We start from the raw sequence: 17,422 nt of genomic DNA, 5'->3' as shown, positions 1-17,422 counted from the left end.
CACACACACACACACACACACAAGCCCACTGGCTGCTCATCTCCTCCCACTCCCACCAGCTCCACCACTCACCAGGGGTTCATGCTGACATCATCACATTGTTGGATATCTGTGTGTGTGTGTGTGTGTGTGTGTGTGTGTGTGTGTGTGTGTTTTCTTTATTTTCCTTCTCTTTATGGTCGCTTGCTTGTATGTTCCCCCTGTACCTTTCCCCATTATTGCAGACGAATGTGCACCTGCCCTGTTGCCCCATAGGGGACCGGTGGCGCCACAGTGGCGAGGGCACAGTGATCATCTGCTTTCTGCTAATTGCCCTGCTGCCCCACAAGACGCAGGGGAGGTAGCTACCAGCAGACCCAGCAATCTAGCCGAGACCCCCCTCGGGATGTATTCGGGGCATGTTTGACTTTTTTTTTTTTTTTTCTATCAGAAAAGCTCAAAGTACATTGTGGAGCTCCTGTAGCACACACACACACACACACACACACACACACACACACACACACACACACACACACAGAAATATATATATCTAGAGAGAGAGAGGGGTTTTTTGCTCTGTATCTTTAGATTTAATCTGGATTCTCTCCTTTTTCCGACTCAACAGGTCACCTCTCACTCACAGGTGTGGCCCTCTACTGGTCCATCCAGGCACTGCCAAACCAGTTACATATATACTCTACTTATCTTTCCCCACGATATGAAGCAAATCCCTTTAAAGAAAAAGCACCTAAAACAACACAAGAGTTTAAGTTTATTTGTTTGCCCACACAGCTTCTTAAAACTCTTTCTATCGTGAACGTCGGCGACTCAGTGATGAAAAGAATCAACAAAAGAACGGCTTAAATGAGAAAACACGCGTTTAGTGGATCTATATTCTCCTCATCGCCTCCATCTCGCGGTGCGTCGGTCGGAGCGGCTACTGTAAATCCTCCACCGCTTTCATCTGCTCGCGCCACCTCGGGGGCGATAAAAGCCTCCCCGGCCAACGTACGAGCGCCGTGCATCTCCTCCATCAGGCGGCGAGTGGAGCAGATTAGCAGCTTGAGTTAGAGGCCGGCGCAAACACTCGTATTTGCTCTGCAGACGCTTTACATGATGGGAGTTCGGTTTATACTCCTACTGGAGGGGGGAGCGACAATAGAGTTTCCATTTCTAACAAAAAAATAAAAAATAGAAAGTTAGAAAAGATGAAATCACGGGACGAGCCTTTTTAACTGAGATGATAACACACCCACTCCCTCCGTGTTACAGCAGATCACTCCTACAAACAGCGAAGGTGTTTTACTAAGAGGAGGCACCGAGATTTACGACCGCTGTTATTTATTTTTTTTTTTTTTTTTATGGAAATATCATTTGACGTCCTCTGCATCACGTGAACTCCGGCGAGGCCCTCTGATCTGATCTTGATTCGGCTAACTCACCTTGAAATTCATCGAGATCTAAAAGCCGCCAATCCTCTGACACGTCGGCTAATTAAATTCGGCAGTAATATGTGAATATCAGAGCTAACACTGAAGGCTAACGGGCTAACAGCTTTTTTCTCGCCGTGCCTCTGAAGGGGAGTGTTAAAAAGCCGGCTGATGGAAGTGCACCTCCCGGGTGTTTTGATGCAGCCATCAGGTGAGAGCGTCTTATTCTGTCATGTTTCAGTCTCATCAGAGGGCTCGTTTCTGACCCGGGAAAGCTGCTAACGGCCTGTTGTCTCCACAGGTGAGCGACTCTCGGCTCTCTCGTTACAAGAAAGTCCATAATTCACGAGTGTTATTGCTTACTGCAGGAACGTAGAGCTGCAAGCCAGCAGACTGTAGCAGCAGCATTAATCCAGTTAGTTCACATCATCAGCCCAGACTGGGACGTGCATCTTCTCTACTTTTATAAAACTAGTTGTATGGAAGACACTCCTTTATATTAGTATATCAGCGTATGTCTGAGTGAACACAGGGGTCCTTTTCTGTATAAAAAAACATCACAAAGCTGAGCAAAGAAACGTCACAACACACTTTTCTCACTTTTCTGCACATGTTCAATTCATCTGGCTGCAAACCGAAAAGTTCATAAAAGTAAAACATCACTGCGATAAGAACCGACGCTAACAGCTTGGACTGATGATGCTCACCAAGAATGAACATAATCAGACTCAGAATCAACTTTATTGGCCACGTTTGTACACGCAGACGATGAATCTGACTCCCGTGAATCTTAGCTGGTTTGTGTAAGAAATAAAGAAATGAACTAGAACAATAAAATAGGAGTAAGAAAAATGAGCAGCTAAAGTCAAACGTGTTGCTTCCAGCTGTCTGTAGGAGTCTTTCCTCCTCTGAGGTTATTGAATACATGAAGCCTCAAAAAGCAGCAGAAACCATCTGAGCATCTTGTAGAACACCTGAACATCAGCGCTGGTGACTCAGTTATTTGCTCATATTTCTAAAGTATTCTTGACGAAAACATCACAAAAATCTCGACACCTTTTTTAAAATTTGCTTTTCTTTGCTGTATATTGATAAAAACTAGAGGAGGGACTTTAACCCTTTGATTAATGTGAAAGTGACGCGTTAAAGTCCCGCCCCTAATGTACTTTAAAGCGTTAATTATTGATTACAACAAAAATAAGGTTAAAAAAATTTACACATTTAATGGCAGTTTGCATCCAGACAACACAGAGTGTTTGTCCACTGATCACATGATGCACAAGATGCATCAGCGCTACGCTAACAACAACAAACATGGAGGAATCCATCGCTTGGACTGATGGAGGCCAAGTTTCATTTTAAAAACCTGCCCGATGGAAACCTGGACCAGAGCGTGGTTTTGTGCAACTTGTGCAGAAAATAATTTGCGTCCCACTGAAGCACATGGAGCTGACGGAACCACCTGAATGCAAAGCAGCGAGCGCAGAAACCACCGGAGCTGTTAGCGCTAGCCGTCATTATTTTTGTTGTAATTAATTAATTGTAATGAACGCGTTCAAGTCCCACCTCTAATAAAAACTAACAGCTTAGACTGATAATACTCACTAGCAACACATTTTGTTTTTGTTCTTTTACAAGATGTTAGCGAGGAATGACGTTGTTTCCTCCAGATGTTTGTAGAAGTCTTTCCTCCTCTGAGGTTATTAAATACCTGCAGCCTCAAAAAGCAGCAGGATCCATGTGAATGTCTACAGAGTTGGAGGGTTGCATACATTTGTGGACGTGAAACAACAAAAACAAAGCCCCTGTAATGTTATTAAATACGTTTGTCCCCAACATGGAGACAGGATGGATGAGGATGTAACAGTTTGCCTGAAGATGAGTCATAGTTTATGAGCTGCAGGTGAATCTCAGCTTGAGTCCTGAGCTCCATCACAGCTGTCAGGCTGGTTTTTATGTTGTATATGTCTGAATGAAGCCTTAAGGAACATTAACAGAAACGGTTTAACATACTGAACACCTTCACACATGAAAGGCCAAATCATCATCTGTGACGTCCGTCTGATTCTCACCCGTCACTCGTTGAAACTTCGTCCCAGTCCAAAGCTCTCCTGAAGCTGCAGCCGAGCAGACGTACTGTACCGCCACATACAATATACAGCAGGCCGGCCAAATTACAAAGCAAGCACAGGTTGCCTAGTAACAGTGTCTCCAGAAAGCTTTGTTGCAACTTGATTTGCATCCAAAAAAAAAAACCAGATAGATGGATGCTTGGAGAATATAGATGCCGTCATGTTTACACACACACGTATGTAGTCGCCTCCCCGCGCATGAATATACATACGCCGGCGTGACCGACACTCCGGAGACGATTCGGAGGCCGTTTTCCGCTCGGCTCGGTATGCAAAGCAAAAACCACGGAGCCGCGCTTTAAAAACAACAACGAGCCTATCTAACATCTGGCAACGTTTTAGAGCGCCAAGAAATATTGCCTCTTCAATTATTGGCGTGGTAACACAGAGGGAGTAAGGAAATATGTCATTCAATGTGAAATGTTTGCCAAACGGACTAACTGTTTGCTTTAAATGAGCTGGTGGGGATCTGCGCAGCCTGACAGCTGTACAGGCATATTGGGAGACATTTAACCTTCCTAACAGTTGACGGGATAAACGTTTGACAAGCCGAAAGTGACAACGGCGATATAGAAAATAAAAAAGGGGAGCGGGCGGGCGAGCGAGCTCGTGTGTCCGGGCCGACGCGAGTTTTGTCCTGCGTGGTTTTTTTTAAATTTTATTTTTTGCTGTGAGAGTGCTCCGAGCGGCCGTGATTGGCGTGTCCTCTACGCTTGATTGATTTGAAAATATAGACAAGATGTCACCCATATGAAAGCTACCAATTTATAAGCCTTCATCTCGAAACTTCAGAGAGACGCCGGCGCCATCAAAATCAGAGCGGGAGTTTGTAGCTACCAATGGTTCAGAAGTAGAAAAGCCCTGGCAAGCAAAGTGACACCTCGCTAAAGGCAGCCTGCTAGTTCTATGAAATCCTCTCCCTTTGTATTCTCCTCTTGTCTCTTTTCTTTTTTTTTTTTCTCTGTCCCTTTCTCTCTGACTTTGTCTCTTTACTTGTCTCTTTCTCTGTTTGTCATTCACTTTCTGCCTTTGTCTAGTGTTTCAGTCTCTCTATTCCTCTTTGCTGCACATCTCTCTTTATTCTGCGAGGCTGTGATGAGACGCTCTGGAAGTTAACTTGTCCCACGGCTCGCCGTGAAAGGAATGACCTTGATGTAGCTCGCGTACGGTGCTCAGTTTGCCGTGTTGTTTCCGGCGTGCGACTCTTTGCATATTCCTGTTTGTGTGTCTCTGTAATCACTGGATTGTAAAAAAGAAAAAAAAAAAAAACTACGTGTGAGTGCGTTATCATACGCAGGGAGCTTCTCCGGTTTTTCTTTTTTTTTTCTTTACCTCATCCCACGCAGTGATAATTCTGTTTGGGAACGACGGCACTGTACCACGTCAAGAGATGGGCAGGGGAGAGGCACAGGGAGGCACCATTTAGATAAAACAAATTGCCAGCTGCCGAGCAGGAGCAGTCAGATAAAAAGCAAAGGGAGCGTGAGCATTAGTGTGCACACGGTGAGGATTTTTTCCCTTTGCATTGTGTGACTGTGGTACCTAAAGGAGGTGCAGCCACGACTCCAGGCTTTCTTTCTTTTTTTCTCCCCCATAACAAGTCACAGAGCCATTTTCTCTGGCCTATGACTATAATGCTGTGATGGGACAAGCAGCAGTAATTAAAATCAATAGCCAGGACTTTTCCAGTCTCCGGCAAGGTCACACGCTGCCCAGTGGAGAGGAGGAGAAGGAGAAACAGAGAGAAGTGGGATTGCATGGATGGGCAGAGCCAAACAGGGAAATATGTAAAGAGGTGAGGTGTCATCTCGTTTTAATTAACCTGCACCTCGGAGGGCTGCCACCGCGCTAACGCACCAGCGTGCCCACGTATGTGTGTGTGAGCGCACACGCGTGTGCCAGTGCGTCATGCGGTCTGTTTTGTCCTTGATGGCCGGTTTTATTCTCAGTACTTCCAACCGGCCACGCAGTCCTAACAACAGCATTCAGCTTCTACTGAGGGATAAAATACAAGAGTTTGCTCTCGTTCTTTTCCCCCAAGATTGACCATTTTTCTTGTGCTCCTTTGTCCGGCTCTGCAGGGCTGTAAGACGACCCGGTAAGCTGGCTCCGGTTGGCAGGCTGGGTGTGGTACCGCTAGCCACTGGCTGCATTAGTATTCTGCTGAGATAGCCACATGCAGAGACATTTTCCTCTCTCCTCCTCTGAAGGAATAATCAGCCTTGCCTTTCTCTCCTTTCTCCCCCTTCTGCCTGAAAGAGGCTCAGTGATTTAGCTTTTTTTGTTTCACCAGATACCTGCAGGGACGTCTTCAGGACTTAGAAAATGCACGTACGTGTGTTCACTATGTATTTTTGCGTGAGACCTTTTGCCAAAGCTGGTGTCTGAGCAAACACATGAAACTCTGGCGTCTCCTCCCTCTTCGGGGTGAGTCGGGGGAGAGAAGTTCACTCTGTGAGAGTTAAGGCAGAGCAGTCTGTCCTGTTTGTTGATTATCAGGTGCTGTTCCTATCACAGCCCTGATAGCATCTCCATCTGATCCGTTGCCAGAGTCGCTAGCTCACTAGCCGCTACGCTGTTAGCCGCCACCTCTTCGCGTCTATCTCCGCATCAGTCCCAGATCTGCCATCGCCCTGCTCTCTCATCTCCTCCTTATCTCCTTATTCCACCTTTCTCCCAGCTCCCACCACCCCAAACCCACCCATCACTCATCATCCTCATCTTTCTCTTGCTTTTATCCTCCACTCTCAGAGCGTCTGCCAGAGCTCCTATGGCAGCGCCGTTGTTCCCCAACGCTTGGTCTTCTTCACGCAAACTGTCAAGGCGGAGTCAGTGAGTGACAGGACAAGACAAGAGAGATTTGGAGAAAGACAGAAGGTGGAGAGAGGAAGAGAGAAGGGCGGCGAATACAGTCACACCTGCACGTTGGCCACATTGGTCTGAAAAGCCAAACAGACGAAGAGTGTGAAAAGGAAACATGTCGAGTAAGCAGAGAAGTTCTGTGGACTGCAGCAGTCCTGTCCCGGACCCATCGATCGTCCGCGAGGTGCAGGGATCAGTCAGCTTTATTTAGCTCCTGGGCTCAACATGCAACACACAGTGGAGACACTCAGCACAACGCAGATGCTTACCTGTTCCTCACTCCATCTCATTATCTGGAGCTGTTCACGCGCTACAACTTTGTACATTATGAATAAAACATGAAAGTTCTGGAAGAAAGTTTGCATACATGTGAGGCAGTCTTGGATTGACTCCTACAAACATGCGTCCCTGTCACAAAAAAACAGGAATATGACAAAGCCTAATGAGTCAAAATACACTCAAAGCAAAGGTAATGTTTGGTTCAGTGTCGTTTGTCTATTTCCACCTCAGCGAGGTCCCTTTGGTGGATGTTCACAAGCTGCTGGGTGTGTCTTTGAGCACTCCTCTTGAAGGAATTTGTGCAGTTTGACTAAATTTGTTGGCTTTCTGACATGTTTAGCCGTTTCTTTACCACTTGTGATGTGTTTGGGGTCATTGTCTTGTTGTAACACCGAGCTGTATCCGGGACCCACAGACTGTATAAAGATGGACGTAGCAACCGGTCCTGAAACATGAAGCCAACCTGGAAGTGTCAAAAACCTGCAGTATCACTACGTCCACTAGCTGCTGGCTCCACAAAGCCCTGGCTCCCATAGACTGGAACTGGAAAAGAAGTGATCACAGATCATGAAATACTGCATTCCTACAGCTCAGGATGTTTTTCTTATTAGTTTTCATGGTCAAATCCAGAGATCAGGTGGCCAATCTGAGAATAAATCAACACTGAATTTTAAAAAAATCGTCAACATGTTGCGGGGCAAGGGGCGTGGCTGGCTTGATTGACAGTCGACAACTCAGACGAAGCGAGCAGAAGGTAAATGTGGGCGGGGCAGAGAGGACCCGCCTCTCAATCTGTCTGACCAATCGCTGCTCCTATGGCTCCGCCCCCCTCCGGCGATTTTTGCGTCACTGGCTCCAAAAATCCAAGATGTCAACCAGGAAGTAGCAAAACCCTGGCTTCATGTTCTCAGAGCAGAAACCAACGGGTGACGTCACGGTAGCTACGTCCGTCTTTTATACAGACTCAACCTTCTAGCTCATGTTTTATAGGCTTTCTTCATTATTGCACCAAAACAGCCCTAGAGCATAATCTTTGTTCTCACAGTGGTTGCACGGATAAGTTTAGGATCTGTAGCCGCTTTAAAACGTCTTCAAGTGACATCCTTCTTTTGTTGAACTCAGTGATTTGCTTTTTCAGATCTCTGCTGAGCTCCTCAAACTTCCCTGATGTTGTATTTGAGTGTTTCAAATGGGCCTGAATGGAATTACCTCAGAGGAGTCAGCAGCTGTAGTCGACTGTAATGAAGCTTAAAGGCTACGTCACTGAGAGAAACACATCAACACAACTTTCTACATGAACAAAACTGATGATTCAAGTTGCTGCATGAATGTTGTCACAGGAATCAGTGTAACTTGTTATGACATACAAGGTCTTTATAAGCAGACGTAAACTTTTACCCATAACTCTTCTCTCACTGCCATTTCCTGCGTCTCACCCGGAGGATTGAACAGATCTCGTACGCTCATGCATTACGATGGTGTCATCATCTCTTGCAGTTACAAATGCAAAACAGATGAAAGCTGGAAACAGCATTTTGCCGCACTTTGTAATCACAGACAAACCGTAATGAGGTCAAAAAGGAGGCCTTCTCCTTTTGCAAAGCAAATTACTGACATGTAAGTCATTTGGTCCTGATTCTTTCTTCTCTCCAGCAGTAGCATTCAGGTTGATTATCATTTCCTGTGATGGATCACATCTGCTGTTTTCACCACAAATCATTTTTGTTGCTGCCTTTTGTTGATCCTTAACAAACTGGAATAGTTTGTGTTTGTCCCGACGAATGTCTCATAAAATACCAGATGACCTTGGAAACACACTGTGTTTATGCAAGTCTGGAAGAAATCTCAAGTAATTAAATCAGTTTGCCTTTCAATTTATCCAGTTAGTGGATGATTTATCTGTCCTTATTATTGAACTGGTCACATTAATTTTCAGTCTATCAGTTACAGTTTGTCATTTTTGTGGATTTGCCTTAAATGAAAAACGGCGACTGCAGTGTTTAAATGACAAACGCTGAATCACAGAGGGGCTTTTTAATAATCACAAATTATTCTCTTTGTGTTTAATCACTCCTGCCTCCTCGTTTTTATGTTTTATTTATTTTAAAACATAACTAATCAGAGAACGGTTGAGTTTGTGCATAAACAACGAAGAGACACATAGATTTTTGGTTTCTTTGTTTTAACGTTCACTCAGCTGTCCCAAGCAGACGATTAGCAGGTGGCATCGCCCTCGTTCCTTCAGCGCTTGTTCTGCTCCACCAGCTGAACTCAACATCTCTGGAAGAAGGCAAACTGACATGTTGATGCAACTTCTGCGTTGTGATTTCTCACTTCTCTGTATAACTTATGTGCCCCTGTTTCCTCGTCTATCTTTACACTTTCTGAACTTTCTTCCCTCTCCGGCAAAACTTCGCTCTTCCCATTGTTCCTCCGCCTGATGCAGTCTGAAACCTTTTAGCCCTAATGTTGGTGAATTGAAGACCTGTCCTGTAAATGACCTCTCTAATTTCCCGGTGATGTGTTTGTCTGTTGCAGGCAGAGGCTCCCGGCCAAGAACGTGTATTACTACCGCTGCCCCGACCACCGCCGCAACTATGTCATGTCTTTCGCCTTCTGCTTTGACCGGGAGGACGACGTGTACCAGTTCGCCTACTGCTACCCCTACACCTACTCCAGACTGCAGCACTACCTGGCCAGCTTGGAGCGCAGGAACCTGCCGTACCTGCAGAGGGACCAGCTGGGACTCAGTGTGGTGAGTCGGGAGGTGAACGGTGTGTGTGAGGGGTGGTAATGGCCACGGCTGGAGCAGAGAAGTCGAATGGTGGCGAAGATTAGAGGTGGAAGGGTTATAAGGCGTAGTGTGTGTGTGTGTGTGTGTGTGTGTGTGTGTGTTCAGATTAAGGAGACCCAGATTGGTAACTTAGGTGTGCCTGCCGGTCATAACTTCAGCCTCTCATGTTATTATTAGGATTGTTGCACTCTGAGATGACGGACTGTAAGCCTCTGGGTGTGTGTGNTGTTATTATTAGGATTGTTGCACTCTGAGATGACTGTGTGTAAGCCTCTGTGTGTGTGTGTGTGTGTGTGTGTGTGTGTGTGTGTGTGTGTAAATGGCTGTGTGTAATCAGCAGAGCTCTCACCTCGGCAGTAGGAGCTAGTGTATCATACACACTGCCTGCAGTCTTGTCTGCTCTTATCAAATAATTGTAGGAGAAAAACTCATTAGAAATGCTTGAGAGATTACGACTTTTTCTTCTGTCCTCCGACATTTGTCAGGGAAAGCTCGCTGCAAGGGGGGGAATGTGAAAGTACAGGTATTTGTAAGGAGCACCTGACCATAAAATGCAGAGAGGAAACCGTGGCTCAAAATGGCTGGTTAAAAAAACACAAGAGTGATGCCTCTACCAGCCGAGGATCCGACGACCTTCATTAGTGATGTCTGGGGATGTCCTGATCAAGGTTTTTTTGTCCCGATCCGGGTCATTGAATATGTAGTTTCTGCTGATATCCAGAAGCATTTAATTAGAAAATAGACACTTGAAGTCTTGTAGATTAGTTGTAGCACCTGGTTGCACCACCAGGGGGAGCCTCTTATTGTTTAGCAACCAGAGGACTTCCAGAGTGCATTGTGGGGGTGTAGCTAGTAAATGGGCACCATGACAGAGTCTTCTGTGAAGTTCAGCTCACTTCCAACTGGGATCCAGTCGACTTCATTCCTTTAATATCAGTGACTTTTATGTTTGTGTCATGTTTATGCAGCTTTGCCAGTAAAATATGTTGAATTTATTTTAGCAATCGATAAACTACTGACTGATACGACTGCACATAGTAGTTAAAATATTAAACTTTATAACACGTGTGGCTACGGTTCTTGCCAATAACGAATTAAGAATTTCCTTCCATCTAAGGACATTAACAACAATACAGAACTGAGTGTTTTGGATTTAAAAAATGAATAAAAACTAGATTTTTATGGGGCAATTCAGTGGTGAACAGAAGAGTGCAACCCTTTCCGTTTTGGTTGGATTTGGCGACACCTGTGGTTACTGGGTGTAACAGCAGGTGCTTTTTACTATAGTGGGAAATGACACGAGCTGGATCAGCGAGTTGGGTCGACGAGTTGGGCTGCCAAACAACCAGATAGAGAAGATTTATTGCATAGAGCTGTGTTGATATAGAAGTGCATGCTAGTGATTCCACCGACATCCTGTGCGATAACTCCCGCTAGCATCTCCGAAACTAACACTGATTCTTGTTATATGCAAAACAGGAAAGGTGAATAAAAAGTAGTCTGCACCTGTTTCATTCCCAGGTATCTTGTGAATGTCGGAGAAATACAGTAAATTTATCGTATCAGGTTTTACTTTGACACATAAGCGAACACCCCACCTTTTAACGTGGAGTTACCGCGGTGACGGTAAGGTCTGACATTTAGGTGATATTATTTACTGCATATATGCACCCTTTAAAAACACACCGGCTGCTGTAAAAGAGGACGATAACTGACAGCTTACAAGGGATTGCTGTTTTATGCAGTTGTTCAAACTGAAATGGAAAAAAAAAAGCCAGTTTAATACCAAGTTAAATAAATAAATGCGATAATAAATATATAAATGAGTCAATAATCTGTCAGCAGCCACAAAATGAGACGGCGTCGGTGAATACCAGCGACTGTTCGTAGGTCAGCGTTCAGCAAAGGGAGGCTTGTTGCTTATAGAGTAAATCATGTAAAATGGATACAGGCTAAATGGATAAGTGTCATTAAAATACACTGGCAATAAAACGACCATTTCAGCACCACGGCTTTGAAAATAAAAATGCAACTGAGACGTATTATATTGGATTGATGTGAGGTGACACAAGGGACACAAATCTCACTCCAGCTGAACTCAGAAGTTCTGGTCTTTATAGAACTGGATGTTTTTTTTTTTAATGGCATTTATTCATTTCATCACTTAGTTCATGATCATGTTCATTTATTTGTCTGGCATATTTATTTAAAGCAGTTCAAGTAAAATGGCAGTTTGTAATTTTTAGAATATTGAGAACTCTCGTATTTGAGCGTTAAAACATCGCTGCATAGTCGGATGTCGCTGCTCTCTGTTACCTGAGCGTTACCGTCCACCGACAAAGGACTCAGTGATGTTTTGCCCTCGCAGCATCTTCCTTACCCGCCTCAGACCGACTTTAGTGCCTCACACATCCCAGTCTGCATGAATTTAGATATCGATCCGTGCTGTAAGAATTGATCCTGAACCATGGAATTGATTGTGTCTTAAGAAATCTGAGCATCAAAACATTAATTTCTTTCATTTCAGTGAATTTTTCTAAACAATAAATTATGAATTTTCTGCATCGGTTCATAGTCGAAAGTCTTGAATTGAGTAAAATCTAGATTGTTAGTCGCAGCTCTGAAATCTAAACTGGTTTCTTCATTTGAAGTATTAAATGTATTTTTGTAACGAGTTCAGTAATGATGCTGTCGGTTGTTAATTATGGATTAAATTGGGCTTTTCTGATCATCTTAAAGTGTGTAAATGAAAAGACTGTAGAGATCAGCTTTAAGGCATAAAGTTGTTTTCTGATTCGTCACATTAAATCGATCCAAACGAGTTGATTATCACAGTAATCAACTCCACCATGACGGTTTCTTGTTGCCCCTCTAACCCCCCTGCCAGAAACTAAACCTGGTTACCAACATGACTCGGTAGAAAAATTACACCACTAACATCTGTGTTAAATATATTACATTTTCTCTGTCTGCTTCAAAAGAAAAACCATCCAGAGGTTCACCAGTTGAAGACAGTTAATGTGAAGGAGACATGTTTGGGTTTGGTTGTGACGCTTGAACAGTAAGGAGGTGATGGTCCACCAGGGTCCACCGGGGTCCACTGGGGTCTACATGAGGTCAGGTTCAGCTACATGCAGTGTAAAAGTCCTGTTTGCCAAATGTTGTGCTTGGCTGTCGTGTGTATTAAGGATCATCCAATTAGCATCCTAGCCGACTATCAATATCAATTCTTCCAACCATCGGTATCCCCGTAAAACAAATGCAGCCTCCTCTGTCTGTCTGTCTGTCTGTGGTCAGTCTGTGTTGTTGTGCTCTGATTGGTCCACATCATGAGTCATAACTAACACCGGCTCATAGAAGCGTATTTGCAGAGCAGAGCTGCGATTCAAAGGTGATGCTGCAGATATTTCTGTAGTTGTAATAAACACGGCGGTCTTCCACAAACATGCAGTTTCCCCGTCACACTAAAAACCCACAAATCATTTAGTTGTCGTGTCGGTGCAGCTGAAGCTTGTTGTGCTGTCAGGCCTGTGGCTATCTGGAGGAACATCTTCATATTAACTCGACCAGTCGACTCTGGCAGAGACGCAACCTGCAAAAACTGGACAAGAAGCTCAGCAATCCAAACAAATCAGTAAATTAGCAGCTTTCTGAGTGGCTATGCTAACAGCTAACGGCTAGCTGCTTAGTCACAGATTACACTTAAACAACGTCTGGAAAACAATAACAAAAACCACTATTGGCCTCAATACAAGTGACAGACGCCTAAAAGAAGAAGAAGAGGCAAACATTCATTGATCTCACCGTGAACAGAGCGTCCCAGTGCGCCGTGACGCTCTGACGCCATCGCTTTATTTGCTTTTGAACATATTCAGCTCTGTGTTAATGAAGGAGCCTCATTGTGACAAGTCCCCTGTTATCACATCCTCCTAATATATAACATTTAATGTATATCGGTTCCAAATATCGTCCCCCTTAATCACTAATAATCAATACTGGCTCTGAACAGAAGCATCATGTGTGGAATATTCAGATACGACCAACGTGTAGCTCTGAGTGCGCTGGAATAGTCGAATAATAGAGACAGCTGTGTGTCTGCAGGGGAATATAATCTATAAAAACACTTAATAAAGAGTTTATATAGATTAGGTAAGTAGATAAAATGACCAGTATAATGCTGGATTACATGGACGCTGCATGAATGTGTTTTCAATCCGAGGTAAGGTCAGACACCAAGAATTCAAATTAAAGGTATTTACTGGATGTAAGTGTGTTAAATACAGAAACACGTCTTCAGCATGAATGTATATTAAAACTGTGGCTTCAGACAAACGATTATCTGTTTAGTTGTGAGCTGCTGTGTTTTTCTATAACCTGTTGTCCAGATAGAGAGAAACGCTGTGTGCTATAAAACAAAATGGATGTATGTTGAGCAGAGCAGCACATAAAGGGTTAGCGCCTCCATCCATGGCTGCTAACTAATCCCCCCTCTCCATCTGCACCACCGCTGCTTTGTGTACGACATCGTGTAAATGCTAAGCTATACAATTCAGCCTGTGCGGCACACTATTTCCTCTTTATTTTAAAGCCGCGTCATTTCTCCGAGCAAGTCGGAGAGCGAGGGAGAGGGAGGACAGAGCCGGTTTGGCTCACAGAGTCGGTATTAGTATTCATAGTCATAGAGAGGTTTTATGACCGTATTTTTCTCTTTATGTTCTCTGGGCCTGGGTGGCAGACAGCCCAGCTCCACCCTCTCATATCTCTTTCTCTGTCTGCTCCCTCTCTTGCTGCTACCTTCTCCCCCCACCGCTATCTATCACGTGCACATATGCAGCCGCACACACACACACACACACACACAGGTCAGGGAGGAAGGGATGAGGAGGGATGAGGAGAGCTTTCTGGCTGCATCAAAGTTTAAAGACGGATCGTTGTAATTTCCAAGGCAGAGTCTTTGGAACCGGTGGAAGAACGGCAGGGGCACCACAATAGCTTTAACCTTCTAATGGGTACAGTTATCTCATAAGGATGGAAATAAGAGCCGGGGCCATTTGCGCTGGCATTCTTCTATCTCGCTGACTAATTTGTTTTTTTGTAATGTATTCCCCCTGAATAAAATCTCTGCTGTCCAGCCTGCACTGGGGCGCTCAGATAGTGCATAAGAAAGGTTGTCGCCTTTTAATTTTTTACCTGCAGCTCTCTGTATGATTATGAGTGAGGCGGGTGTTTACTGGTTTTTATTATTATTATTTTCTTACCCAAATCAAGATTCACCAAAGCAGAGTGAATTGAATTTAATGAGTAAATTAACTCTGAACCAGACTGAATTCAGTTCAGTCGAGCTGCGCTGGAAGAAGTCGGTTTAATTGAGGCAGAGAAGAAGAAGAAGAGAAGCAAACAGAGGGCCAGAGGCAGAGAGAGAGACGTTACAGCTCTGGGATGAATGAAAAGGGCAAGCCGGGAGGATTTGAATAAAACTTTCAGATCAGCCTGACGATCCTCTTCACTCTCACCTAATTTTCCCCCTGACAGTCGGGACTTTACAGTAAGAGAGAAATCCACGTGTTCAGGAAAGTGAGTTTCTTATCGACAGTGAATGACACGTCTCTGATAAAGACTAAACCAGCATTTTTCCATCATCTGGTTTCTGTTTCTTGTTGTAGAAAGAGAAAAGGACCCATGATTTATTACATAAGTTGGGATTTCTTGATGACAGTAAACACCTATAGATCTCAGTGAAGCATGAAAGATCCAGGAGGAACCATTTACACCAGACTATGGTTTTCATCATCATGTCTGGGCTGCAAGGTGGCTCAGTGGTTAGCATCATCGCCTCACAGCTAGAAGGTCGCCGGTTGGCGTCCCGGTGAGGACACCCGGGATCTTCCTGTGTGGAGTCTCCATGTTCTCCCCGTGCAGCGTGGGTTCTCTCCGGGTTCTCCGGCTTCCTCCCACAGTCCAGAAACATGCTGAGGTTAATTGGTGATTGTAAATTGTCCGTAGGTGTGAATGTGAGTGTGCTTGGTTGTCTGTCTCTAAGTGTAGCCCTGTGATAGACTGGTTACCTGTCCAGGTGAACCTGCCTTCACCCTGAGTCAGCTGGGATAGGCTCCGCCCCCCATGACCCTGGTGAGGATTAAGGTGTAGAGATGATGGATGTCTGCAGCCGCAAGGCTACAAGTGACATGTATGTTTGTTGTCCACCTAAATTCATCAACGTCCTCGTGTTGCCCAGAACTTGTGACCGTGCAGAAAGTTTACCTGCTTTATTATCAGACGTTATATTACAGACATGTGAAGAGCAGATAACGTTAAACGAGCTGAAATCAGTTAGCTTCAGCCTTTAGGTGTATGTGACAGCGCTAACATGCTACACAACCTGTGTGGTTGTAAATAGAAGTACAAACAACGTTCATAGACGTCAGTTCACCTCCTCATGTGTAGATTACAGTAACAAACCTCCTGACTGCTGCTAACGAGACAACAGTTCAGACGTTTAACTGTTCTGTCACTGAAGCTCAGCTGCAAACATCCCTGATTTCTTTCACTGTGCATTAGTTCTGTGCTCTGCATCCTTTCCTGCCCTGTTCAGCTGAAGACAACCACCAGAGGAGCTCTCCGTCTTGCCATCGTGTTCGAGCGTGGAGAGTTTAGTTGCCTCGTCCGTTCACACATTAACATGTCTTGTTTGTTCAATTTGTGCAAAACCAAAGTGTAGAAACAACAGTTTGGTGTCAAACTGGGAGCAGTTACTCAGCAACCAGCAGAGAATCCAGGAAGTTGCTGTTCACAGCCAGGAGATAGTGTCCAGGAGTTCTACTGTAGTTTTACAGGAATAACAACAAAACAACAAGATCTATAATGTTAATTAGTGATGGGCTGGTGTTGGGTTGTGTTACTGCACAGAGCACGCCGAGGAAGTTTGTTTCCAGTCTTTATGCTAAGCTAGGCTAACCAGGCAGTGGCTGCAGCTGCAGGTATTAAATAAACTCAACAGAATAACTCCTAGAAGTCCTTTAGCATCTGTTTTTTTTGCAGTACAGTTTTATTAATATGATTATGTCTGTCTGTAGCCTAATGAGAAACGTGTCTTGTGATTTTATAATGTTTTTTAGACCCATATTGGTGCTGAAATGTGGAAAAATTCCTCCTTTAAATCACGTCACACAGCTCAGAGTACCATCACGTCTTCAGGCCTTTATGTTTATGTGACTCGGTTAAGATGTTCTCACGACTTTTACAGAAAACCGAGCATCAGATTAACAGGAAGAACTGCATGAAAGCTGCTCAGTTTAGTTTTAGATTATTAGCTTTATTCCAAACACACACACACGTCCTTTAAAGACACACACACACTCTGACACACACGTCACCCACAAAGACAAATACCAGAAGAGTTTCTCTTTCCTCCCCAGAGGAGGTGCTTTTGGATTCCTCCTGTTCCTGCTCTGCTGGGTTCACGGCCCGGCGTCTGCTCCTCTGGTCCCTGCCTGTCTGAACATTTCCTTTTGTGGACCATCCTGACAGTATCTGAGTGAACCTCCCTCTCTCTTCCTCCCCCTGAGGCGCCCGAGTCCACAGAGACACAGAGGAAGAGACAACACGCTTTTGACCCGCTACCATGCTAACAAGCCTCTTTAAAAACATGCCCGCTGCTTCCTTCTTTCAAACTGTTTCCTCATTTCTGCTCGGTCCTCCAGTGCCCCCCCCCCCCACCCTCAGCCATCTGAAATTGAAAGCGCCTTATTTGCCCACCTTGCCTTGTTGACAAAGCGTTTCTCTTTGCTCCTCACCAGCCCAGGAGTTGCGGAGGCAGCAGTTTGAGGTTTTTCTTGTGCTCGGCCCGGTGGGGAGGGCAGGGCTGTGACACTATTAGTCACCTCTGACACAGCACAGCCTCCGACTGCAGACCAGATGGAGGGAAAGTGTAAATGAGAGACCTC

At 44.7% G+C, this 17,422-nt stretch overlaps 1 protein-coding gene across 1 annotated transcript in view; it reads left to right on the top strand.

Moving 5' to 3' along the window:
- agbl4 (AGBL carboxypeptidase 4) overlaps positions 1 to 17,422 on the top strand; it is a 250,453-nt gene that overhangs the window by 65,783 nt on the left and 167,248 nt on the right. The window contains exon 3 of the mRNA XM_008293187.1: positions 9,224 to 9,440. Within this exon, the coding sequence (XP_008291409.1) occupies positions 9,224 to 9,440 (217 nt within the window). The remainder of the gene's footprint in view (positions 1 to 9,223; positions 9,441 to 17,422) is intronic.

This window comes from Stegastes partitus, unplaced genomic scaffold (genome assembly GCF_000690725.1).
Source record: "Stegastes partitus isolate 25-593 unplaced genomic scaffold, Stegastes_partitus-1.0.2 Scaffold864, whole genome shotgun sequence".
Lineage (NCBI taxonomy): Eukaryota > Metazoa > Chordata > Actinopteri > Pomacentridae > Stegastes > Stegastes partitus.
The sequence above is the reverse complement of the archived record's forward strand: the minus strand, read 5'-3'. Positions and strand labels throughout refer to the sequence as shown.